General features: G+C 38.5%; 2 protein-coding genes across 10 annotated transcripts in view; one reads left to right on the top strand and one right to left on the bottom strand.

Annotated features, from left to right (window-relative positions):
• The window catches only part of ppp6r2a (protein phosphatase 6, regulatory subunit 2a), a 119,097-nt gene that overhangs the window by 87,946 nt on the left and 3,550 nt on the right, over window positions 1-27,601 (top strand). Inside the window, exon 25 of one of the 8 annotated variants that reach the window (XM_062994442.1) lies at window positions 823-2,505. The exons of the other annotated variants lie outside the window; for them this stretch is intronic. Within the exon in view, the coding sequence (XP_062850512.1) occupies window positions 823-865 (43 nt within the window). The 3' untranslated portion in view covers window positions 866-2,505. Of the gene's footprint in view, window positions 1-822; window positions 2,506-27,601 lie in introns of those variants that run through there. 8 annotated transcript variants of the gene reach the window in all.
• Window positions 3,765-27,601, bottom strand: part of fam3c (FAM3 metabolism regulating signaling molecule C) — a 32,947-nt gene continuing 9,110 nt past the window's right edge. The window contains exons 6-10 of one of the 2 annotated variants that reach the window (XM_062994477.1): window positions 19,010-19,068; window positions 18,869-18,919; window positions 17,112-17,196; window positions 15,229-15,355; window positions 3,765-4,806 (exon numbers count right to left, since the gene is read on the bottom strand). In XM_062994477.1, coding sequence (XP_062850547.1) covers window positions 4,798-4,806; window positions 15,229-15,355; window positions 17,112-17,196; window positions 18,869-18,919; window positions 19,010-19,068 — 331 coding nt within the window. In that variant the 3' untranslated portion in view covers window positions 3,765-4,797. Of the gene's footprint in view, window positions 4,807-13,990; window positions 14,805-15,228; window positions 15,356-17,111; window positions 17,197-18,868; window positions 18,920-19,009; window positions 19,069-27,601 lie in introns of those variants that run through there. The other variant, XM_062994469.1, reaches the window with a different exon arrangement.

Genomic DNA, 27,601 nt, shown 5'->3' with positions numbered 1-27,601 from the left:
ATGATCCCAAACACACTGCTCGGGCAACAAAGGAGTGGCTCCGTAAAAAGCATTTCAAGGTCCTGGAGTGGCCCAGCCAAAATTTGTGGAGGGAGTTGAAAGTCCGTGTTGCCCAGCGACAGCCCCAAAACATCACTGCTCTAGAGGAGATCTGCATGGAGGAATGGGCCAAAATACCAGCTACAGTGTGTGCAAACCTGGTGAAGACTTAAAGGAAACGTTTGACCTCTGTCATTGCCAAAAATCCTACAATGTGATTTCCTGGATTTTTTTTTCTCATTTTGTCTCTCATAGTTGAAGTGTACCTATGATGAAAATTACAGACCTCTCTCATCTTTCTAAGTAGGAGAACTTGCACAATCAGTGGCTGACTAAATACTTTTTGGCCCCACTGTACAAAGGGTGCATAAAATTACATGAACCTATATTTGTACCCAAACATTTAATTTTAAGCATTAACAAATATTTTATTAATAATATTTTTATAATATTTATTACACTAAAATATTAATGAAGTTGTTAGAGTAAAATGTATTAAGACAACACAAATTAATAACATTAAATTACAATGCTTAAAAAGCTAATTGGTTCCAATTTTGGCTTTTTTGGCAAATGTCTAAAACGCTGAGCTTTTTAGAGGGACCCTCTAAAAGCTTAGGAAAGCAAGGCTTCTTGACCTCCACTGCTTTTTTTTTTTTTTTTTTTTTTGAAACTTTTTTTTAAATCTCCTGGCCAATTAAAATAAAATATTCTGGTACATTCATATTTCCTTTGTTCATGATGATTCTAATTTATGACTGTCTTTTTTTTTTTTTTTTCCAGAGTTAATTCCGTCTCTGAAGTAATGCCCAACGGGCCGGTCTGAGGGCTTTCTTACCTAGAGCCAGACAAAAACCCCAATTGAACCCACTTTTTGCCGCTTCCAGTCTAACCCCCCAAAAACCTAAATACCACTTTTGGTGTTAATGTAAATAATGCTGCCATGATGTTGGACCTGGACACTGCCAATCAGCACGCACCACTGCAGGGAGAGGGGTGTGTTCTACACAACCAGTAACCAGAACAGTGCTCAGAGGAGTTAGTCTTTTAACATTTTAACTTTGTATGAAATATGCACAGTTTTAATGTAGCAGTGATGGATTTCTTTCTTGAAATTACCAGATCATTATAACATTCTGTAATTTTGTCTGGTTCCCAGCCCTTTAGTTTATCTTTTTACCTAAGAAGTGACTATAGAAACTAGAGTTATTAAGACCCTTGTAGAAAAGCACATATTAATGAATCTTTATGAAATTTTGCCTTACTTGGTCCTCCCTCAAATTGTTGCTTCATACACTTATTCAAACATTCAATGAACATTTAAGCACAACTGAAGTATTATTCAAATATAAATTCAGTTATGTTGCTCCACATCTGTACCTCCATGTAAATGAGGACTACAGTCTTTTGAGATTGAGATTACAGATGTTGAATGTTAGTGCATTTGGGCTGACTCTAATTTGGGGGGTGGGGGTTGTTGAGGGTACATATTTAAATTCTGAGATGGTGTCACTGCTTCTACTTTGTGCAATAATTACATTTTTCCATTTAATTCAAGTTTTGAACCAGTGATGAGCATCAATAGCAAGGCTTTCATCTGGTTCTGTTTATTTTATTTGCATGCAAAACATTATAGATCATGCATATTTTTTGGTTGGCATCCTTTTTAGGCCTTCTGATTGTACAAAAATGTACATTGTTTTTCCCCTATCTCCTAAAACCATCAAACAATATCTGCTTAAATATATAACTAAGAATATTTGTTTCTCTGAAATTCATTTTTTGTGGGTAAAATTTTTAAATATTTTTTTAATCCTAATCACGAAAAAGGAGGTAAAAACAGTGTTTTTCTGCACCTAAACAGTGAACATCATGTTCATGTAAAGTTGCAGCCAGAGAACTTTTTGTTTTAAATTATGACCCAAGTTTATTTTTTTGGCTTTAAAATGCTCCTGTCATGTAACATTTCATTACAATTTTTTTGTTTCCATAAACTCTTTGTTAATCATTTCTTTAGGTTTGGGATGTTACCAATTGTTGCATTGCAGGACAGGGATTTATTTTTTGGCATTATTTATTTTTGGATTTAAAATGTTAATGTGGAAGCTTACACATCCTCATTGTGGCACAACATTGTCACAACTACACTTTTTCAAGGTATGCAAAGGCAGGTTCCATTTTGCTTTAGTAACCATTTTAAATAATGGCCAAAGTCAATTTGTAGAGATTCTTATTTGTCATCTGCAGCAACCAAAAACCTACATATACACAGGGCAAGCAATGGTCCAGTATTTTCCCGTTTAAAGTACAGTGCCTTGAAAAACTATTTAGCCCCTAAATATGTTTATTTCATTGTTTTAGATCCACATTTAAAGTGTAGTAAAACAGCTTGGACAGTGTTTTATATTAAAGGAAATGACCAACAATTAACAAAAATTTAAATAAACGGTGACATTTTCATCTCTAGTAATTGTAAGACTAACTTTGTTCTCATGTTCTCCCGGCCGACGTTTTAGTTTGTTGATAGATAAATCACCTGTTATGTGAAGATAAATAGATTATGTTTTTGTTTTCAGACCAGTTTCACAAAAAAAAAACGTAATAATAGAAAAAACAAGTAAAAATGTTATCCCAAAAAAGTAGCAAGACAAAGTATTGTTGTCTAAAGTAAATCACAGCCAGGAAATCTATCAACACTATAAAATGAGGTGGTGGTAAGGAACAGGAACTGCACAGCAACTTAAAAAGAAGAACAGTAATGTCCACTTCTGATTTTACACTATTGAACATTTATGACAAAATTGTCAAAAATTGCTGTACACTTCTGCCCCTTATAAATCTGATGGAACTTGAAGATTGAGACAGCTTGACTAGGTACTACATGTGCAATAAATACTTATGAAGTGAAAACTTTCCTGTGAGAATAGAATGTGTAGCTACTTAGTCAATTTTAGTCAAAAGTTGTGGTGACACTTTAAGTGACAAATGATTTAGGGCTAAATACTTTTTTTAAGGTAATTTGTTCATCCCTAAAACTGCAGTAAATAAGTCAGTTTTACTTTTTAACAGACATTTTACATCTGCATAAAGGACAGAGTTTAAAAAATCCCAATCCCTAAATACTTGAGTGTTTGCTCTTTACTTTATTTAACCCAGTTGCACACCCATCAACAATTTTATGACACTGTGGGTAAAATAGCCAGGAAACCATATTAAACATATTGACTTTAAATATTAATGAATTCTAAGCTAATGAAACTAACATTCAAAATATCTGTGGTACCAAAAACTTGGCCTAGTGGTATGCATGCATTAAATAGTAAGCTGGTTTGGGAGGAAATACGTTTCTAAGTTTATTTACTGGCTGAAAAATGTTTCTTTTTTTTCTTTTGATAACATTTTGAGACTTCTACAGATGTATTTGTATGAATATGTAATAAGTGGCAAAAAATTTTGCCCCATGTTTAGGTCTATGCTGTGCTCCAAAATTCAAGTAAATTGAACACAGTGAGCAAGCTAAAATGTGTATCATTTGACAAAGAGAGTTTCAGGGCAATTTTAGTTAACAGTAATAATGCATTTACAGTAGTCTACAAGTTATAATCGGGATTAAAACAAGCACATATAATTACTGATGTATAGACTGGGTCTATACCAGACACTGTTAATGGCAAATGTATCTATGTATTTTGATAGAACTTTCAGATTTGTTTGATAAAATTATGTTCAATATCAGAAATGAAATAAATCTGTTAACCTGAGAATGAATTTTACTTTGCGTTAGAGTGTAAAGATCAGTTTTCTCACCCTACCTTTAGCTGTGTGAGGTGATCTAGTCCAAGTGTTAACGTGGAGTAAGTGAAACAGCTATTATAACTATACCCTTTTACTAAAGTACGATTAAAGGTCATATTTAGTTCAGTTGATACATTACATGTACAAAAGTATGTGCAAACCCCACCAAAGCCTGGTGGAGATTTTGGACCATCACAGTCTGTGATCCAACCAAGTTTAGGACTCCTCCATATCAAACTTGTCAAAGCATGCCTTTATGGTGCTTTGTGTACAGGGGCACAAGTTTGTAGCCACATACTTTTAACCATATAGTGTACCCTCTGTACAAAATATACTATTAAGTATAGCTCATTAGCAGTACCAATAAAGGAGTATTTTTCTAGATTGGCCCATGGGCACCAGTCATGTAGTACTTGCCTACAGTGCAGTTAAAGTCAAATCTGCACATGATAAGAATGTTCGGAGTTCATTTTCTCGGTTTATTGTGGGTTTTATTAATAAGGAAAAGGCCTGAGTCAAAAACAAAACAGCACCTTAGGATAATTGATTTTATGGTGGGTGTGTACATTTCTGTAATGTTGTTTAATTTTAGGGCCTGGCCTAAAATTCCTCATTATTGGGTTAGAATCAGTTACTATTAATTTATGCTAAAACAAACCAGGCTAGTTTGGCTACATCCTAGACTGAGCCACAAACATTATGATGAGAAAGTTTTACAGAATTCCAAATTCTGTACTGAGGTCATAAATTTGATTATAGAAATGTATAAGACAAACTCAAAAGATCACTTAAAAGAAGACAACTGTACAGACAATTGCCGGTAAGTATAAAACATGTGCAGCAGTGGTCTCTTTGTCAAGGTTGGGGAAAAAAACCCTGACCCGTCACATCCGGCAGGAGCAGCATAGTTGTCACGGCAGTCTCGACTTTAATCCTTAACCTCGGCGGGTAAACAGGTTTCCATCAGAATGCCTTTGGAGTAAAACAACAAAGAATGTAGTTAAAAATGTACAATGCTAGTTGAGTAAAACAGTTTTACAGAGAGTTTAGACTCCGGCATTCCTAATTATTACAGCATAACTAAAAGGGAGAGCGAGCAGGTAACAAGGTCATGAAGGCTTTCACAGGACATCAGCGCCCACCTCTCCTACCCAAACCGGAGTGATCGGACAAGAGAGGCAGAACGACAGCAACCCAACATCCCTGATCACCACAAGTTTCTATGACCAAGAACCCCCAAGCTCTGCGCCTTTGTCTATATTAATGAAAAGCCTGAGAAAATAAATATGTTTTCAGTCTAGACTTAAACATTGAGACTGTGTCCGAATCCCGAACAGAGGCAGGAAGATTATTCCAAAGTTCCAAAGAAAATGCTCTTCCACCAGCTGTGGTCTTTTTAATTTTAGGAACTATAAGTAACCCTGCATCTTGTGAACGAAGTGGACGCGCTGGGCTGTAGTGATTAATAAGTTCACTCAGATACTGTGGAGCCAGACCATGTAGCGCTTTATAGGTTAGTAAAAGTATTTTGTAATCAATGCAGAATTTAACTGGCAGCCAGTGTAGAGATGATAGAACAGGACTGATATGATCAAATTTTTTAGTTCTAGTTAGCACTCGAGCTGCTGCAAGCACTCAACCAAACTTGGGTCCCCTGAAGTCTTCTTCACAGCAAGTGAACATCTCTCCTTAAAGTCCTTGATGATCCAAATAGTTGATTTAGGTGCAATCTTATAAGCAGCAATGTCATTACCTGTGAAGCCCTTATGATGCAAAGCAGTCATGACTGCATGTGTTTCCTTGGCGATTAACAGAAGAAGACAATGATTTTAAGCCCCATCCCACTTTCAAAGCAACCAGTCTGCACTTCATCAGCATGACATCAGCCGCCTTTTTCTCGTTTACACTTTCTCCTGAGCTAGGGAGATCACTGAAATTATGTTAACCAGTCATTTTGTGACAGGGCTGAAGTGCAATGGAAATGTTTTTTGTGTGATTAAGGTCAATTTTATGGCAAGGAATGACTTTGCAAATAATTGAAATTCATCTGATCGCTTGTTTATAACAATTTAAATTTAATGCAAATTGCCACCATAAAAAATAAAGCAGCAAACTTTGAAAACCAAAATTTGTGTCAGTTTTCATGAACATGTAGAATCCCACATCCATTTCTGCCAAGAACAAGCTGAATTGTGGGTTGATCACAGAATCTGTTTCCACAGTCTTTTTTTTTTTTTTACTATAAATAATGGTTTCCTCTTTGCATAATACAGTTTAAGTTGCATTTCTTGATGCAGCAGTAGACTGTGTTAAGTAACAGTGATTTTCCAAAGTACTCCTGAGCCCATGTGGCTATGTCTATTACAGTGGCATGATGTTTTCTCAAACAATACCAGCTTGATGGTTTACATTCACAAGCAGTTTTTGCCCCTTGGCATTTACACACCAAGATTTTCCTAGACTCCCTGAATATTTCCATGATATTATGAACTCTAGATGTTGAAAGACCTAAATTCTTTGCAATCTTTTGCTGAGAAACATTGTGCCAAATCTTATGAGAATTGTCAGTCAGTTTACAATTAGGTAAATGTAAATAAAAGCAATTTAACAAATTACAGTTTTTATTGCATTTTTAGAACTTTTCAGAGATGGGGTTTGTAAAGGCAGGTGGAACACTGGTGACAAATGTACACAGTCAAGTAAGCTAAGTCTTTGAGATTCTAAATCAGCACTGTGACACCTGAATAAAGTTTGTTGCTGATTACATAAAAAATCTTTGTTACATCTGACTACAAAGCTCCACCAGAAAGTTTTAAATCATTTTGCTGTACTTCACTTACCATTCGAACTGAAATAGATTTATAGTTCATCAAATAGCTGCTGCTGGAATTTTGTGATGGTTCATCACAGACTGATGCTACTATTCACATAAGTTTAACATTTAGTAGGAGAAACTTTCAACTAAGAATAATGAGCATGAAAATGAGAGATACTATATGAACAATGGTATGTGGACAACTCTCCTAATGATTGAGATAAGATGTTTTAGCCACATTTACTGCTAGTAGGTGTAAATAATATTCTTCCACTTTTTTGTTCGGAGTGATGAATGTGAAATCTTTAAGTTAATCTTTAATCAGGCCTGTGTGTCCAACATAAGAAAACACAAATGAACATTTCGAAAACACATTTTGAAATCAATGGTTTTTGAGATCACTGTCAATACTATTCTGAATCCGTTGACTAAAATTTGGCAGCAGATATTAAAGGGACAGCCTGATTTTCAAATTTATTATTATTAATTAGGAAAAGTCAAAGCTTTAACAGTTCATACACACTGTCACCAATCATTAATATCTGTTTGCAGTTGTAATTGTTAATTCAAGAACAAACATTGCAAAAAAAAACAGTCATTTCTTTATTGGAAGAAGCAATGTGTCCCAGCATTTGATCATCTGGACAACAAGTTGTTACAGTGGGGCCAAAAAGTATTTAGTCAGCCACTGATTGTGCAAGTTCTCCTACTTAGAAAGTTGAGAGAGGTCTGTAATTTTCATCATAGGTACACTTCAACTATGAGAGACAAAATGAGAAAAAAAAATCCAGGAATTTTTTTAAAGGATTTTTTAAAGGATTTTTAAAGAATTTATTTGTAAATGATGGTGGAAAATAAGTATTTGGTCAATAACAAAAGTTCAACTCAATACTTTGTAACATAACCTTTGTTGGCAATGACCAAGGTCAAACGTTTCCTTTAAGTCTTCGCCAGGTTTGCACACACTATAGCTGGTATTTTGGCCCATTCCTCCATGCAGATCTCCTCTAGAGCAGTGATGTTTTGGGGCTGTCGCTGGGCAACACGGACTTTCAACTCCCTCCACAAATTTTCTATGGGGTCGAGGTCTGGAGACTGGCTAGGCCACTCCAGGACCTTGAAATGCTTTTTACGGAGCCACTCCTTCGTTGCCCGAGCGGTGTGTTTGGGATCATTGTCATGCTGGAAGACCCAGCCACGTTCCATCTTCAATGCTCTCACTGATGGAAGGAGGTTTTGGCTTAAAATCTCACGATACATGGCCCCGTTCATTCTTCCCTTAACACGGATCAGTCGTCCTGTCCCCTTTGCAGAAAAACAGCCCCAAAGCATGATGTTTCCACCCCCATGCTTCACAGTAGGTATGGTGTTCTTGGGTTTTTCTTCTTCCTCCAAACACGTTGAGTTGAGTTTTTACCAAAAAGTTCCATTTTGGTTTCATCTGACCACATGATATTCTCCCAATCCTCTTCTGGATCATCCATATGCTCTCTGGCAAACTTCAGACGGGCCTGGACATGTACTGGCTTAAGCAGGGGGACACGCCTGGCACTGCAGGATTTGAGTCCCTCTCGGTGTAGTGTGTTACTGATGGTAGCCTTTGTTACTTTGGTTCCAGCTCTCTGCAGGTCATTCATCAGGTCCCTCCGTGTAGTTTTGGGATTTTTGCTCACCGTTCTCATGATCATTTTGACCCCACGGGATGAGATCTTCCAGATCGAGGGAGATTATCAATGGTCTTGTATGTCTTCCATTTTCTTACAATTGCTCCCACAGTTGATTTATTCACACCAACCTGCTTGCCTATTGTAGATTCACTCTTCCCAGCCTGGTGCAGGTCTACAATTTTCTTCCTGGTGTCCTTCGACAGCTCTTTGGTCTTGGCCATGGTTGAGTTTGGAGTCTGACTGTTTGAGGCTGTGGACAGGTGTCTTTTATACAGATAACGAGGTCAAACAGGTGCCATTAATACAGGTAACGAGTGGAGGACAGAAGAGCTTCTTAAAGAAGAAGTTACAGGTCTGTGAGAGCCAGAAATCTTGCTTGTTTGTTATTGACCAAATACTTATTTTCCACCATAATTTACAAAGAAATTCTTTAAAAATCCTACAATGTGATTTCCTGGATTTTTTTTTCTCATTTTGTCTCTCATAGTTGAAGTGTACCTATGATGAAAATTACAGACCTCTCTCATCTTTCTAAGTAGGAGAACTTGCACAACCAGTGGCTGACTAAATACTTTTTTACCCCACTGTAGATTTTAGTTACCCTTATGTCACTTATGGTCTGACTATGGTATGAATAGTATTTCATCGCTGATGAGCTGAGAATGCAGCTCTGAAGGTTGTTTTGGCTAGTTGATCAAAACTGTCCTTCTCTCTAAAACCTTCTCATGTAGTTTAGCCTTCACACACACACACATCTCTGAAAACTCTGTTTTCTTTCAATAAATTAAGGCATTCATACTTTGACTTTGGTGTGTGGTCTGGGTGCTTTCCTCGTGCACGATTCTTCTCCTGGTTAAGTTCTAGTCTAGTCTAATTTAAGGGACAGGACTTTCAGTGAATTAGAAAAACTACTTAACAAATGTTAATACCTAACACAAGTAATGCCAAACTCTGGAATATTAATTCTTAAATATTTTTTTAAGCATATGTGTCAAATCATCTTAATGCATCAATAGAACTAAAATAATTTAAAAATAAAATCACAGTTAAAATACAGTTTGGTAAATAAAATACAGATTTTGACAAATGTGACAATATTTAGCCTTTTGGACTGCATTTTGCAGTAGGCCTATAAATGTAAGTAGCTCAGAGCATACAGACTGACAAAGGAAGAACCTGAATAAAAGGAACAAGTGCACATGAATGTGTGTATAATATTAATTATACATACATGCACACATTTAATATAAAAAAAAAAATACACAACCCTGTTAAAAATCCAGGTATGTAAAAGAATCAGACCAACAATATATATATACTGGTGCTGGTCATAAAATTAGAATATCATGAAAAAGTTTATTTATTTCAGTAATTCCATTCAAAAAGTGAAACTTGTATATTATAGTCATTCATTACACACAGACTGATATATTTCAAATGTTTATTTCTTTTAATGTTGATGATTATAACTGACAACTAATGAAAACCCCAAATTCAGTATCTCAATATTAGAATATTGTGACAAGGTACAATATTGAAGACACCTGGTGCCACACTCTAATCAGCTAATTAACTTAAAACACCTGCAAAGGCCTTTAAATGGTCTCTCAGTCTAGTTCTGTAGGCTACACAATCATGGGGAAGACTGCTGACTTGACAGTTGTCCAAAAGACGACCATTGACACCTTGCACAAGGAGGGCAAGACACAAAAGGTCATTGCTAAAGAGGCTGGCTGTTCACAGAGCTCTGTGTCCAAGCACATTAATAGAGAGGCGAAGGGAAGGAAAAAATGTGGTAGAAAAAAGTGTACAAGCAATAGGGATAACCGCACCCTGGAGAGGATTGTGAAACAAAACCCATTCAAAAATGTGGGGGAGATTCACAAAGAGTGGACTGCAGCTGGAGTCAGTGCTTCAAGAACCACCACGCACAGACGTATGCAAGACATGGGTTTCAGCTGTCGCATTCCTTGTGTCAAGCCACTCTTGAACAAGAGACAGCGTCAGAAGCGTCTCGCCTGGGCTAAAGACAAAAAGGACTGCTGAGTGGTCCAAAGTTATGTTCTCTGATGAAAGTAAATTTTGCATTACCTTTGGAAATCAAGGTCCCAGAGTCTGGAGGAAGAGAGGAGAGGCACAGAATCCACGTTGCTTGAGGTCCAGTGTAAAGTTTCCAGTCAGTGATGGTTTGGAGTGCCATGTCATCTGCTGGTGTTGGTCCACTGTGTTTTCTGAGGTCCAAGGTCAACGCAGCCGTCTACCAGGAAGTTTTAGATCACTTCATGCTTCCTGCTGCTGACCAACTTTATGGAGATGCAGATTTCATTTTCCAACAGGACTTGGCACCTGCACCAGTGCCAAAGCTACCAGTACCTGGTTTAAGGACCATGGTATCCCTGTTCTTAATTGGCCAGCAAACTCGCCTGAACTTAACCCCATAGAAAATCTATGGGGTATTGTGAAGAGGAAGATGCGATACGCCAGACCCAACAATTCAGAAGAGCTGAAGGCCACTATCAGAACAACCTGGGCTCTCATAACACCTGAGCAGTGCCACAGACTGATGGACTCCATGCCACGCTGCATTGCTGCAGTAATCCAGGCAAAAGGAGCCCCAACTAAGTATTGAGTGCTGTACATGCTCATACTTTTCATGTTCATACTTTTCAGTTGGCCAACATTTCTAAAAATCCTTTTTTTGTATTGGTCTTAAGTAATATTCAAATTTTCTGAGATACTGAATTTGGGGTTTTCATTAGTTGTCAGTTATAATCATCAACATTAAAAGAAATAAACATTTGAAATATATCAATCTGTGTGTAATGAATGAATATAATATACAAGTTTCACTTTTTGAATGGAATTACTGAAATAAATCAACTTTTTCATGATATTCTAATTTTATGACCAGCACCAGTATATGTGTGTGTGTATAAGAGAGCGAGAGAGAGAGAAAAGCGCACACACACACTTTGCCAAAGTTATAGGCAAAGGTATAGAGATAAATATATATATACACATACACCGATCAGCCATAACATTAAAACCACCTCCTTGTTTCTACACTCACTGTCCATTTTATCAGCTCCACTTACATACAGGAGCACTTTGTAGTTCTACAATTACTGACTGTAGTCCATCTGTTTCTCTGCATGCTTTGTTAGTCCCCTTTCATGCTGTTCTTCAATGGTCAGGACCACCACAGAGTAAGTATTTTTTGGGTAGTGGGTCATTCTCAACACTGCAGTGACACTGACATGGTGGTGGTGTGTTAGTGTGTGTTGTGCTGGTATGAGTGGATAAGACACACAGCAGCGCTGCTGGAGTTTTTAAACACCTCAATGTCACTGCTGGACTTAGAATAGTCCCACCAACCAAAATATCCAGCCAACAGCATCCCGTGGGCAGCGTCCTGTGACCACTGATGAAGGTCTAGAAGATGACCAACAGCAAAAGATGAGTGATCGTCTCTGACTTTACATCTACAAGGTGAACCAACTAGGTAGGAGTGTCTAATAGAGTGGACAGTGAGTGGACACGGTATTTAAAAGCCACTCAGCGCCGCTGTGTTTGATCCACTCATATTAGCACAACACACACTAACACACCACCACCATGTCATTGTCACTGCAGTGCTGACAATGATCCACCACCTAAATAATACCTGCTCTGTGGGGGTCCTGACCATTGAAAAACAAAGCAAGCTAAAAAAGTATGTAGAGAAACAGATGGACTACAGTCAGTAATTGTAGAACTACAAAGTGCTTCTACATGGTAAGTGGAGCTGATAAAATGAACAGTGAGTGTAGAAACAAGGAGGTGGTTTTAATGTTATGGCTGATCAGTGTACGTACACAAATATTTTGGGTGCTTGGGTGATGCAGCATTCCATTACGCTAGCCCACCACAGGTCTAGGACAGATCAGTTTTTTCATACATTACCTGATTAGTATGATAGAAATTTATACTGAGCTGTTGTGTTCAAGACAACAGGGCCCACAATTTCAGGGACTAGCAGAATCAGTGCAAAGGTACACTGAAGCTGTTCTAACAAATCACGTTAACCTGATTTACTAAAACACGATGTTGCTTTTTCTTTTGTCACTGGACTGTATGTACTGATCATTTTAAATCCACTCAAAAGAAAATTTTTTTTTATTAATTATTTAATCAAGAAGCACTAACACCAAGATTGAACTGATTAACCAATATTCATATTTAAAGAAAAATAAATCAGGTACAGGTTGTGTAGTAGATCTAAAAAATATATAGTTCTGAGAATACGAAAATCTTGCAGCCTTTACAACAGACTGGTCATTGTTCCCACCCACCTAATGGCTACAGAAGAGTTAGATTAATCATTATCTGAGCAAATTATGGAGTGTGACTATATTGTCATCCTTGCATAGTGTTGGTAAAGAATAAAACAAATCATTACATAACTGGTGATCAGCTATGTCACAACAGAAACATGCTACAATAATGTTGTATGTCAGGAGTGCCAAACTCCTAAAGGACAACTGCTTAACCAATTTTTTTTTTCCTTGTATCAAACAAAATTTAGTCAGTGAAGGCTTTATAAATTGGCTGATGTGCTGAATTAAAGCTACAGTATACCTTTTTGGAATTTGAAGATTTTGGTCTACTACTGCATTCATTCAAATCTGGCCCTCGGTCTGATTTTGCTTAATAGATTTTCCAAGGTAACTCGCTGCAATGCAAGAATATTACGTTTACACATATTTGCTTTTGTACTAAACCACTATTTTATAGTAACACACAGCAACTTTTAGTGTTTTGAAGGTGCAACGGAAGTAAAAGTTTTACTTAACATACTGTTTCCACTACTTGAAAAACTGAATAAAACATAATTGTTTTATTGTTGATCAATTTGCTATGCACCTTTGAATTACATACCCTGCTGAACTTGCAGTGTTGTGGCCTTTTAGGACTGAAGTCCGAAGTCATTTTGTAATAAATTAAACTTTATTTAATTTAATCTTACACCATTAATTTACTCTTACTCATCCACAGACCGAGTAATAAAATGATTGTTGAGAGCCAAGAGTATTCCTGTACTAAAAGTAAAAACAGAACATTAAAATCTATCAACCGCCCAAAAAATATAAGAACCCAATATTAAACCTTATTTCCATTAAACCACAAAGTGTACCAGCAAGCCTGCCTAAAGTGTAATTAATCAATAAGCAATATAAAATAATCCTTCTGTTGCTTATGATTATGACATTCACATGGCTAGCTAAAACCATCTTGCTGAGCTGGTAATAAACTCTCACTAGCCATGTACATATGTTCACTATGTTATAAGCTACACCTATAATACAGATAAACTTCATGGGTACTAACTACAGCCCATCACAGAAATGGACCTTCATAGGAACCCCGCTGAATATTGGTGGTGCCAACAACTGATCAGTAGGACTTATGTGGGCGGGTTTTACTGATGGATGTGCTACAGGAGGGTGATAAAGTGTACAAAGCAACAGATGAGCTAGTCAGTAACTGTATCCAGGAAAGTGCATCTGTATGGTAGATGTGGCTCATAACAGCCACTAAAAGTAAGTAAAAGACAGGCAAATCTAATAAAGTTGCTGGTTAGCGTAAACGTTTTGTTTAGATTTGGCAAAAGACTAATAGTTTTTGGTAAAACAAATTACTGTGTGCAACCTTTAATCCCCCCTCCCCAGTGGAAAAAAGCAACAGGTACAGAGAGTGTTGCACTCATGGAGTGCATGTTAAGGCAACCAGTCACCTGAAGGCATAATAAAAAGTACAAAACTCAGTAACAACTTCATTAAAAAACACACACATGGATCTCCTGCATCAGTGCTAAGCAACAACCTACACACTTGTAGTTGTGAAAAAAGCTGTAGTGGTAGTTGTTTGCAGGCAAAATGAGTTTAACCAAAAAACAGAAATTGACATTCTAAACTCTTAAGACCCCCCAGGCTAAGAACCTTTTTTTTTTTAAAACAATCACTACCTGTGAATCTGTTTTGCTTTGTATAAGTCATATCTATTCTTACAATTAGGGTTACATTGGCAAAGCTAACATGTTACTAAAAGTGTCCTTATGCAATTTTGCATAAAGAAACAACAACAACAGAAGAACATAATCTCAGAACAGTAAAATGCATACAGCTTACCTCTATGTAGCTCACCTCTATGTCCTAAACCTTCAGACAACATTAATAAAATTTTTGCTGGCATTTGGATAGCATTTTGTCCATTCATCAGCTAATGATTCCAAACTCTTGTGCATGTAATGGTGAACAAGTGAACAATATGAAACAAGTTAAAATCTTGAAACATCTCAGCTGTGCCTGGTTTCTGTGTTCTTGGATCAAATAGCCTCTCAAACATCTACTAAGTTCAGTCTAGTCCCGTTTCAGAGGAATGCATCCCTCCATTTCCAAAACTTCTGGCCAGCCATCATACTTGTTGGTTTTTGCATTATTCTTGATGTGCTGAGAACATTAAAAGGCCTTTGATTACTTCATAGTTCACAAAAAATCTGCAACAATCAAGTGTAACCAATGATTCTCAATAGCTTTGCTCTTGTTATACAATTGGTGTTATGCAACAGGGTAGTTGCCTCAGACTGAAGCCCCAGTAGTTACTTGCTAGCTGAGGTGATTAGATGAACTCGATTAGACGAAGGAGTTTTAGCAGTAAAAACAACAAAAAATTATAATAGGAAAACAAACATATGAACATATACAGGACGTTACAATTACCAAAAAAGAAACACTGTACATGAAGGTTTAATTCGATAAAATAACGCAAAGTAATAAAGTAGAACAAAACATTTGTTTTTCAAACAGATAAGATCTTGTTTTCCTAACACATTGTACCTACAATATAATTTGCATGTAGATTATGAAAATTCACCTGCTCAAAAGGACTCTTTGTTTTGATCCCCTTTCCTCCAACGAAGACCCAGTTGTCCCTGAAAGCCAATTCGTTAATATAGGAGCTTCCCAATGATGATATTAGTTTTCTTGCTTCAGGATTAAGTCTGTAAAAAGGGGAAAAACAACTTTTATGTAAGCTAACAAAGTATTGTAGACTAGTAGTCTAGTCTTTATTTAAATCATACTTTTTACAATAAAAAAAAGTTGTGTAATCACACCACACATAAAAATCAATTATTAAAACACAAAACAATAGTAAGCAATAGTCTGGCTGTAAGACACGCCAGACAGGGTGCCAATCCATTGTCTGCACATCCCTTTCACCTTCACCACATTTTATGACATTACAGACTCATTCTGTAATAGATTGAGTTCATTTTTGTCACAAAATACCACACAATGACAAAGTGAAAGGTTTTTAGACATTTGTGCTAATTTATTGAAAATCAAAATGTAAAATATCATATGTACACAAGTGTACATATGACACCCAAAAGTGAGCTGAAGTGCATTTAGTTTTCACTAATACTGCTTGAGATGTTTCTACAATTTAATTGGAGCCCACCTGTGGTAAATTCAATTGATTGCACGATTGGGGATTGCCAACACCTGCCTATATAAGGTCCCACAGTTGACAATGCATATCAGAGCAAACTCCAAGCCATGGGGTCAAAGGAATTATCTGCAGACCTCAGAAACAGGATTGTGTCGAAGCATAGATCTGGAGAAGGGTACAGAAAATTGCTGCAGCTTTACAGGTCCCAAAGAGCACAGTGGCCACCAAAAATCTTCCTAGACCTGGCCAGACGGAAGCCACTCCATAGTAAAAGGCACATGACAGCCCGCTTGGAGTTTGCCAAAAGGCACCTAGAGGACTCTTAAACCATGAGAAACAAGGTTCTCTGGTCTGATGAAACCAAAATGTAACTTTCTGGCCTGAATACCAAGTGTCACATCTGGAAGAAACCAGGCACCGCTCATCACCTGGCTAATGCCATCCCTACAGTGAAGCATGACGGTGGCAGCATCATTATGTGGGGATGTTTTTCAGCAGCGGGACCGGGCCGACTAGTCCTGATAGAGGGGAAAGATGAATGCAGCTGAAGTACACTGAGATTCTTAAAGAAACCCTGCTCCACAGCACTCTGGACCTCAGACTGGGGCGAAGGTTTACCTTCCAACATGACAACGACCCGAATCACACAGCCAACAGAACAAAGGAGTGACTTCTGAGAAAGTCTGTGAATGTCCTTGAGTGGCCCAGCCAGAGCCCAGACCTGAATCAATTCGAACATCTGTGGAAGGAGCTGAAAATGGCTGTGTACCGATGCTCCCCATCCAACCTGATGGAGCTTGCAAGGATATGCCAAGAGGAATAGGCAAAAATGTCCAGAAACAAGTGTGCCAAGCTCGTAGCTTCTTTCCCAAGATGCCTTGAAGCTGTAATTGCTGCCAAAGGTGCATCAACCAAGTATCAACTAAGGGTGTGTACAGATATGTAACCCCTAAACAAACGATTTTTGTCAGTAAAATAAAATTGCATATTTTCTAAACCCTGTTTTCACTTCGTAATTATTGGCGATTGTGTGTAGATGTTTGAGGCAAAAAATGAGTTATTATGAGCAATTATAGAAAGAGTCTGTAATGTAATAAAACATAGAGAAGGTGAAAGGGGGGTGCAGACTTTCCAGCTTGACTGTATATTATATTAATAATAAATCCAGATTTTGTTTTCTTCAAAATTAAATATTTGCATTTTTCAGAAGTGTGAGAGAACCTGTATAAAATAAAGTTAATTAATTAAAATTTACTGCAATTAAAGTTTTAATTATGGCATTAATAAAAGACTAATGGACCAACTTAGTAGAAGAGTCATCAAAAGTAGCCATCATGACGACTGTTCCATCCTCAATGGCCTTCAGAAATTGGATAAGTGGTGCAACCTCTGAAAAAGTTTAACCAAAAATAAAATCATCATCTTATAACACATACAAAAAACATAATTCTTAGACATTTACCAAAGTCATTTGGCAAGTACTTTACATTTAAAGCTCAAACAATACAATGTTTTCAAAGCTGACAATTTATTACAATTCATTTTACCAGGTAATGGTCATTCCAAAAACTGGGTAGGACCCTTTATACTTTCTGAACAGCCTCAATTCTTTGTGGCATAGGGTCCACATGGAGTTGAAAACATTACTTTTTCACACTTGTTGACATGTATCAGGTTTGTCAGCTGCACATCCCATGTATCGATCATCTATCATTTTACTAAAACCAACAGCTGCACTACAGGGTTCAGACCTGGTGACTGAGGAGGCCAGTGATCTACAGTGCATTAATTTAAGTTATTGTAGACTTCCTGTCAGTTTAATTCAATCTGGCCATTCTCCTTAAATCTCTCTTATCAACAAGGTATTTCCACCTGCAAATTTTATCTTGTTCTGATTTTGTATAAAATTCTGAGAATTGTATAAGATTCTGAAATTGTATAAAATAAAGTGTTAAAGGGCAAACTTGGTGAAAATAATTCAAACCATTAACTACTTTGTAAAGCTGTAATACACTGTGTTCCAATTTATTATGCAGTCATACAGGAAGACTAATTTTATTAATCTTTTATTACTAATTTATTTTTATTTTATTAGTTTTATTCACCGATGAATGCCTGGTAAACAGCCACCCCGTTCCTACAAGACTTACAAGTTTAATGGATAAAGAGAGTTGTTAAAGTCATCTCAAAGAAGGGCTCATATATCAATATATAACATGAAATATATAGAAATATAAAATGATCTGTGCATGCAGCAAATAACAGATGCCTTTATCCAAAGTGACTTACATTACAATATACAGTCTGAGCAATTGAGGGTTAAGGGCCTTGCTCAAGGGCCCAACAGCAGCGACCTGGCAGTGGTGGGGCTTGAACCAGAGGCTTTCTGATCACTGGTCCAGTACCTTAACCACTAGGCTACAGCTGGCCTTCTATTATAAAATAAAATACTATTATTATATTATTAAAACCTGCACTTCCTTTACTTCTTTGTTTTTCTATGCTTCTTAATCGTGGAGGTGCTTGACCTTGGAATACAGTATTCCTTACCGATTTCAATGGCAAAATAGCATTTGCGCTGACTGTGCCATTATTTCCTATGGAGTGTGCCGGTGCACAAAGCTTAATGTGACTTATTGTACTAAAACAACAAGCGAGGAATTTTATTAGTGGAAAGAACTTATGAGCAGTAATAACTAAAAAAAGTTTAGTGTTCCTATGTGGTTCTTTTAATACATTAAGTCACATTAATATTATATAGTTTATATATTATAAGTTTTTTTTTAACAATAAGCGTTTTAGACGGAAAAGCTTATTGTCACAATTTCTCAGCACCCCGAGCCATAACACAAGTTTAAAAGTGAAACAGGAGGAAAATACAGCTAAGCACAGATACATGTGGAAGCTTTCAGAGTGAATTTGAAGGTTATTCCACAAATTCATATTCGTCCCATATTCAAACTTTGACAACGTTTTACCTTAAGCCAAGCGAATATCAATCAAAATAAAGATTAGAGCTAAGCAATGACAGCTGAAAATAAGTGCAGAAACAAATGCTTACCACCACTCCACATGTCAAAGGACTCAGTTTGGATAAGTTGGCCAGTCTTTCCTGTAACAAACAACAATAGTGTGTTACTGGTCCTCAAAACAAATCTGAGCCCTTATGATAAACAAACTTTGGGTAACCACCAGGCCATACCATTAATTAAGGCAATGTTCAAACCTCTTCCCACATTGTTCTTCACCCCACTTATCAATCTGAAAAGAGACACATTAAGAATGTGTAAAAGTGTTATAAAGAAAAAACAAAAACATTTTGTTCTGACATACATAAAAGATTTGCATTAAAAGTGTTGATACAAGTGTAAGAGACATATCATGGCAGTCTAGGGATTTCAGTCAATTTTACAAGGCTTTTTTTCTTTGAGATAAGACACTGCCTCCGCCAGCTTGCCTTCTTCCCATAGTGCATCCTGGTGCCAGGTAAGCAACGCACACGGACATCCACGTGATGTGAAAGAAAACGTGATTCATCAGACCAGACCACCTTCTTGCATTGCTCCGTGGTCCAGTTCTGATGCTCACGTGCCCATTGTTGGTGCTTTCGGCGGTGGACAGGGGTCAGCATGGGCACCCTGACTGGTCTGCGGCTATGCAGCCCCATATGCAACAAACTGCGATGCACTGTGTATTTTGACACCTTTCTTTCAGAACCAGCATTAACTTCTTTAGCAATTTGAGCTACAGTAGCTCGTCTGTTGGATCGAACCACATGGGCCAGCCTTCGCTCCCCATGTGCATCAATGAGCCTTGGCCGCCCATGACCCTGTCGCCGGTTTACCACTGTTCCTTCCTTGGACCACTTTTGATAGATACTGACCATTGCAGACCGGGAACACCCCACAAGAGCTGCAGTTTTGGAGATGCTCTGACCCAGTCGTCTAGCCATTACAATTTCGCCCTTGTTAAACTTGCTCAAATCCTTACGCTTGCCCATTGTTCCTGCTTCCAACACATCAACTTTGAGGATAAAATGTTCACTTGCTGCCTAATATATGATTATGGATAATCAGTGTTATTCACTACTTCACCTGTCAGTGGTCATAATGTTATGCCTTGTCGGTGTATATATATATACAGTGTATCACAAAAGTGAGTACACCCCTCACATTTCTGCAAATATTTTATTATATCTTTTCATGGGACAACACTATAGACATGAAACTTGGATATAACTTAGAGTAGTCAGTGTACAACTTGTATAGCAGTGTAGATTTACTGTCTTCTGAAAATAACTCAACACACAGCCATTAATGTCTAAATGGCTGGCAACATAAGTGAGTACACCCCACAGTGAACATGTCCAAATTGTGCCCAAAGTGTCAATATTTTGTGTGACCACCATTATTATCCAGCACTGCCTTAACCAGTTTTCGAAGGGAGGGAATCATGCTCTGTTTCAGAATGTCACAGTACATGTTGGAATTCATGTTTCCCTCAATGAACTGCAGCTCCCCAGTGCCAGCAACACTCATGCAGCCCAAGACCATGATGCTACCACCACCATGCTTGACTGTAGGCAAGATACAGTTGTCTTGGTACTTCTCACCAGGGCGCCGCCACACATGCTGGACACCATCTGAGCCAAACAAGTTTATCTTGGTCTCGTCAGACCACAGGGCATTCCAGTAATCCATGTTCTTGGACTGCTTGTCTTCAGCAAACTGTTTGCGGGCTTTCTTGTGCGTCAGCTTCCTTCTGGGATGACGACCATGCAGACCTGTTGATGCAGTGTGCGACGTATGGTCTGAGCACTGACAGGCTGACCTCCCACGTCTTCAACCTCTGCAGCAATGCTGACAGCACTCATGTGTCTATTTTTTAAAGCCAACCTCTGGATATGACGCCGAACACGTGGACTCAACTTCTTTGGTCGACCCTGGCGAAGCCTGTTCCGAGTGGAACCTGTCCTGGAAAACCGCTGTATGACCTTGGCCACCATGCTGTAGCTCAGTTTCAGGGTGTTAGCAATCTTCTTATAGCCCAGGCCATCTTTGTGGAGAGCAACAATTCTATTTCTCACATCCTCAGAGAGTTCTTTGCCATGAGGTGCCATGTTGAATATCCAGTGGCCAGTATGAGAGAATTGTACCCAAAACACCAAATTTAACAGCCCTGCTCCCCATTTACACCTGGGACCTTGACACATGACACCAGGGAGGGACAACGACACATTTGGAGCTCCATGCAAGATCTCACCTGGTGGGGTAAGAATGATTCTGAGAAAGGTGAGGTCAGTCCAGAATTACACGGGAGGAGCTTGTCAATGATCTCAATTATTTAATGTTTTTTTTCTGGATTTTTTGTTGATCTTCTGTCTCTCTCTGTTAAAATAAACCTTCCATAAAAATTATAGACTGTTCAAGTCTTTGTAAGGGGGTAAACTTACAAAATCAGCAGGGGATCAAATACTTATTTCCCCCACTGTATATATATATATATATATATATATATATACAGTGTATCACAAAAGTGAGTACACCCCTCACATTTCTGCAAATATTTCATTATATCTTTTCATGGGACAACACTATAGACATGAAACTTGGATATAACTTAGAGTAGTCAGTGTACAGCTTGTATAGCAGTGTAGATTTACTGTCTTCTCAAAATAACTCAACACACAGCCATTAATGTCTAAATAGCTGGCAACATAAGTGAGTACACCCCACAGTGAACATGTCCAAATTGTGCCCAAATGTGTCGTTGTCCCTCCCTGGTGTCATGTGTCAAGGTCCCAGGTGTAAATGGGGAGCAGGGCTGTTAAATTTGGTGTTTTGGGTACAATTCTGTCATACTGGCCACTGGATATTCAACATGCCACCTCATGGCAAAGAACTCTCTGAGGATGTGAGAAATAGAATTGTTGCTCTCCACAAAGATGGGCTAGGCTATAAGAAGATTGCTAACACCCTAAAACTGAGCTACAGCATGGTGGCCAAGGTCATACAGCGGTTTTCCAGGACAGGTTCCACTCGGAACAGGCTTCGCCAGGGTTGACCAAAGAAGTTGAGTCCACGTGTTCGGCGTCATATCCAGAGGTTGGCTTTAAAAAATAGACACATGAGTGCTGCCAGCATTGCTGCAGAGGTTGAAGACGTGGGAGGTCAGCCTGTCAGTGCTCAGACCATACGCCGCACACTGCATCAACTCGGTCTGCATGGTCGTCATCCCAGAAGGAAGCTGACGCACAAGAAAGCCCGCAAACAGTTTGCTGAAGACAAGCAGTCCAAGAACATGGATTACTGGAATGCCCTGTGGTCTGACGAGACCAAGATGAACTTGTTTGGCTCAGATGGTGTCCAGCATGTGTGGCAGCGCCCTGGTGAGAAGTACCAAGACAACTGTATCTTGCCTACAGTCAAGCATGGTGGTGGTAGCATCATGGTCTTGGGCTGCATGAGTGTTGCTGGCACTGGGGAGCTGCAGTTCATTGAGGGAAACATGAATTCCAACATGTACTGTGACATTCTGAAACAGAGCATGATTCCCTCCCTTCGAAAACTGGGCCTCATGGCAGTTTTCCAACAGGATAACGACCCCAAACACAACCTCCAAGATGACAACTGCCTTGCTGAGGAAGCTGAAGGTAAAGGTGATGGACTAAACCCAATTGAGCACCTGTGGCGCATCCTCAAGTGGAAGGTGGAGGAGTTCAAGGTGTCTAACATCCACCAGCTCCGTGATGTCATCATGGAGGAGTGGAAGAGGATTCCAGTAGCAACCTGTGCAGCTCTGGTGAATTCCATGTCTAGGAGAGTTAAGGCAGTGCTGGATAATAATGGTGGTCACACAAAATATTGACACTTTGGGCACAATTTGGACATGTTCACTGTGGGGTGTACTCACTTATGTTGCCAGCCATTTAGACATGAATGGCTGTGTGTTGAGTTATTTTCAGAAGACAGTAAATCTACACTGCTATACAAGCTGTACACTGACTACTCTAAGTTATATCCAAGTTTCATGTCTATAGTGTTGTCCCATAAAAAGATATAATGAAATATTTGCAGAAATGTGAGGGGTGTACTCACTTTTGTGATACACTGTATATATATATATATATATATATACAGGTCCTTCTCAAAAAATTAGCATATTGTGATAAAGTTCATTATTTTCCATAATGTAATGATAAAAATTAAACTTTCATATATTTTAGATTCATTGCACACCAACTGAAATATTTCAGGTCTTTTATTGTTTTAATACTGATGATTTTGGCATACAGCTCATGAAAACCCAAAATTCCTATCTCAAAAAATTAGCATATCATGAAAAGGTTCTCTAAACGAGCTATTAACCTAATCATCTGAATCAACGAATTAACTCTAAACACCTGCAAAAGATTCCTGAGGCTTTTAAAAACTCCCAGCCTGGTTCATTACTCAAAACTGCAATCATGGGTAAGACTGCCGACCTGACTGCTGTCCAGAAGGCCATCATTGACACCCTCAAGCAAGAGGGTAAGACACAGAAAGAAATTTCTGAACGAATAGGCTGTTCCCAGAGTGCTGTATCAAGGCACCTCAGTGGGAAGTCTGTGGGAAGGAAAAAGTGTGGCAGAAAACGCTGCACAACGAGAAGAGGTGACCGGACCCTGAGGAAGATTGTGGAGAAGGGCCGATTCCAGACCTTGGGGGACCTGCGGAAGCAGTGGACTGAGTCTGGAGTAGAAACATCCAGAGCCACCGTGCACAGGCGTGTGCAGGAAATGGGCTACAGGTGCCGCATTCCCCAGGTCAAGCCACTTTTGAACCAGAAACAGCGGCAGAAGCGCCTGACCTGGGCTACAGAGAAGCAGCACTGGACTGTTGCTCAGTGGTCCAAAGTACTGTTTTCGGAAATCAAGGTGCCAGAGTCTGGAGGAAGACTGGGGAGAAGGAAATGCCAAAATGCCTGAAGTCCAGTGTCAAGTACCCACAGTCAGTGATGGTCTGGGGTGCCATGTCAGCTGCTGGTGTTGGTCCACTGTGTTTTATCAAGGGCAGGGTCAATGCAGCTAGCTATCAGGAGATTTTGGAGCACTTCATGCTTCCATCTGCTGAAAAGCTTTATGGAGATGAAGATTTCATTTTTCAGCACGACCTGGCACCTGCTCACAGTGCCAAAACCACTGGTGAATGGTTTACTGACCATGGTATTACTGTGCTCAATTGGCCTGCCAACTCTCCTGACCTGAACCCCATAGAGAATCTGTGGGATATTGTGAAGAGAAAGTTGAGAGACACAAGACCCAACACTCTGGATGAGCTTAAGGCCGCTATCGAAGCATCCTGGGCCTCCATAACACCTCAGCAGTGCCACAGGCTGATTGCCTCCATGCCACGCCGCATTGAAGCAGTCATTTCTGCAAAAGGATTCCCGACCAAGTATTGAGTGCATAACTGAACATAATTATTTGAAGGTTGACTTTTTTTGTATTAAAAACACTTTTCTTTTATTGGTCGGATGAAATATGCTAATTTTTTGAGATAAGAATTTTGGGTTTTCATGAGCTGTATGCCAAAATCATCAGTATTAAAACAATAAAAGACCTGAAATATTTCAGTTGGTGTGCAATGAATCTAAAATATATGAAAGTTTAATTTTTATCATTACATTATGGAAAATAATGAACTTTATCACAATATGCTAATTTTTTGAGAAGGACCTGTATATATTAGGGCTGGGCGATATATCGAGATTTTATAAAATATCGATATATTTTCATACGCGATATAAGATAAGACAATATCGCATATATTGATATAGATGTTGCGTTCCAGTTAGATCCGACAGTTCGACTTTCTCTTCTCCCAGTTTGTCTCTGCACATGTTCACCTGCCCCGCCCCTCTCACTCACTGAACACAACTCGCCCCTCCCCACCGCTTCACCAGTAATTCCTGCAGGCAGCGGTAGCATGGAGACGGATAAAGACATGACAGAAGCTATCGAAGAGGAGCTGCTTACTAAAATGAAAAATAATGACTCTTTTTGGAATTTTCTCGGAGATAGTTCGAATTCAAAGTGTCAGATGAGCAGCAGAATAATGTATTCTGTAGAGAATGCTGAAAACAAGTCCAGATAAAAGGTTCCAGCTCCGTGTACCTTTGGTCATTCGTTTTCACTTCAAATCCCAAAGTTAAAAAACAAGAAAACGAGTCGTTATTCGTTTCAAAAACCAATACAAGCGCATGCACACGCTGACATGCACGTATTTACTTCACATTAAGTGTTGAGAAAGTAATAATAATGTAACGGTGCGTCTCCTGTTGTTCTGACGTGTGTGTTTGTATATGTGATGTGCATGTATTTGCTCTATCTGTAAAAAACAAACATTATGGGGAGTGATTTCTGTACTGGATGTTGTACGTGGTTGTGTTAGTTTATACTGGATGATCGCCCGATGTCCGACACGTCATTTATTTATCTTCTATTATATAATTTCTTGTTGTCGGCCAGTAAACAACCAAACGTTATTAAATTGCATGAACTAACTCTGCAGTAAACAAGGAGCAAACAGCAATTAAACAACAAATAAAGCTGTTCAATAATAATAAAGTGCATAAAGCAGAACGCTGATTAAAATGCATTAAATGTTGTAATAGTTACACACAGGGCCGGAGTGGGCCCCTTTTTCAGCCCAGGAGTTTTATGCCCAAACCCGGCCCACTTTTTCCATGGAGGATGAATTTGAATAAATAAAACAGCAGCTAGCTCTTTCAATGCCTTTTTATTGGGTATACGTTCAGGTATATGTTGGTTAGTTAACAGAAAACACTTCACTTAAACATGTTTAATTCAAATTTAAATCAGATAAAGATTTAAAAGGTAAAAAAATGTGATAAAGATGAAAACGTATTTACATTTGTACAGGAGCAATAAGTTGAAAAAAAAAAAAAAAAGAGGTGCTCTATTGTTAGGTTTACACTAAACTCTTAAATAGCTTCACTACACACATATTTAGTAGGCTACATACAGCATCAAAAACCTCCTAAACAGTGCACTGGTTTCTGCAACTTTATTAATAACGGTGTTATTGTCTATAGACATGAGAATTTCCTTCTCTATGTACATTAACATGAAGGCCTCCAAGGGGTCCTGTTTACCTATTTCATTTGGGCTGATTTTAATGCATTTTCAGCATTCTGAATATCTGGGTACTGGGTATCATTTAGAATCTATCCATCACATCTGTTCTGTGTGCAACTTGTTACAAAAAATTGTTTTTTAGTTAATTTTTATTTTCTCTGTAGTCCTGGCCGCTCCATGCCTACTCGGTTCACCAGCAGGATCAGACTGGCTCTGAGGCTAAAAAAAACCCATTTCATTAAGGGTTAGCCTATTTTGCTGAATAACATAACATGCTTGAAGTTTTTTTTTTTTTTTTGCCTATATTATGATGGTGTAAAATTGATAGTGATTTAGGCTATTTGTCTCCATTTGTTAAAATAAATTAGGCTATCGTGCTGACATCTTTCTAAAGGTTTGAACAATTTAACATACATCATGTATATTCTCTACGTTACATTTTACATTACAAATAACTATCTTAGTTTAAATAACTTTGTTAGACTATCCTCTACCTGTCCCTTCAGTAGTCATGGCCTCCTCGGGATCATCAGTACAGTAGCGTCAAAAACATTCCATTAATGAGTTAGGCTGTTTAATATAGTACACTTCAAATTATGTTTATTATTTTCAGCTTGAAACTGGATATTTGTGATTAATGGTGTGTATTGGGTTCTACAAAATCCACTGACTGATGGTTTGTAGTGATGGGTCGGTCGCGAACGATCCGGCTCTAAGAGCCGGCTCTTTAAAGTGAACGACGGGATCCGGCTCCTGATTGGGAGCCGATTCGTTTTTTTCCGGGGGTTTTTTTTTTCTGTCAAAACCGCACGTGATTGGTCAAGATACGTGGTGGCGTTTGTGTGTTTACACTGAGCAGGAGGGGAGTGGTTACACACACACACACACAGACAGCGTGCACATGAACAGGAGGGAGAGACCAAATCACAGCCATGATGTTATTCGCGATAACACACGACCTCAAGTGTTCTATTGCAGGGGTGTCAAACTCATTTTCAAATGTTTTTGAAACTCCCAAATGTATCAGTTGGTTTGGCCCATGAGGCGTCTTTTCTGGAGGGCCACATCAGCATTATTGTGGCCCTCAAAGGGGGGACTGTAACGTATTCTGCTGTGATTGCAGTCTGTTGTTTTTCTTGGAGGCTAAATTCTGTATTCATATTGTCCTACTTTACCACAGACACGGCCTTATAACACAAGAGATGCACCGTTTTCTCTTCACTTCCATTAAATTTCCTCCTTATGCTTAATTTTCGTATTTATCTTCTTGTACATTTTAGGATCATGTGTAAATATGTGTAACATCATCTACTGGCGGGATGTGTCACTTTGCAGGTCACAAAATCAGCATGCATTTTGAAAGATGCAGTTTGTTTAGGATTTTACATTATATTTTTAAGACAATCATTCTGCCCTCACTAATAGTTTATCCCCCTTGCTCAGCTAGACAGACAGACAGACAGCTCTCTACAAAATACAGTCGGTTTATTTGCTTCCCAGCTGTGTGATACACTGTGTGCATCAAAATGAAGTAAAAATACAAACAATAAAAACAATAAAGAACTTAATACAGTACAAGCACACAGCTGTAGTCAAGTGTTACATCTGGTACAATATGAGATTTAACCAAACGTAAAATAGCGCTAACGAGTTAGC

This window comes from Trichomycterus rosablanca, chromosome 1, assembly GCF_030014385.1.
Source record: "Trichomycterus rosablanca isolate fTriRos1 chromosome 1, fTriRos1.hap1, whole genome shotgun sequence".
Classification (NCBI taxonomy): domain Eukaryota; kingdom Metazoa; phylum Chordata; class Actinopteri; order Siluriformes; family Trichomycteridae; genus Trichomycterus; species Trichomycterus rosablanca.
Note: the sequence above shows the minus strand (reverse complement) of the source record. Positions and strands in the feature narration are given on the sequence as shown.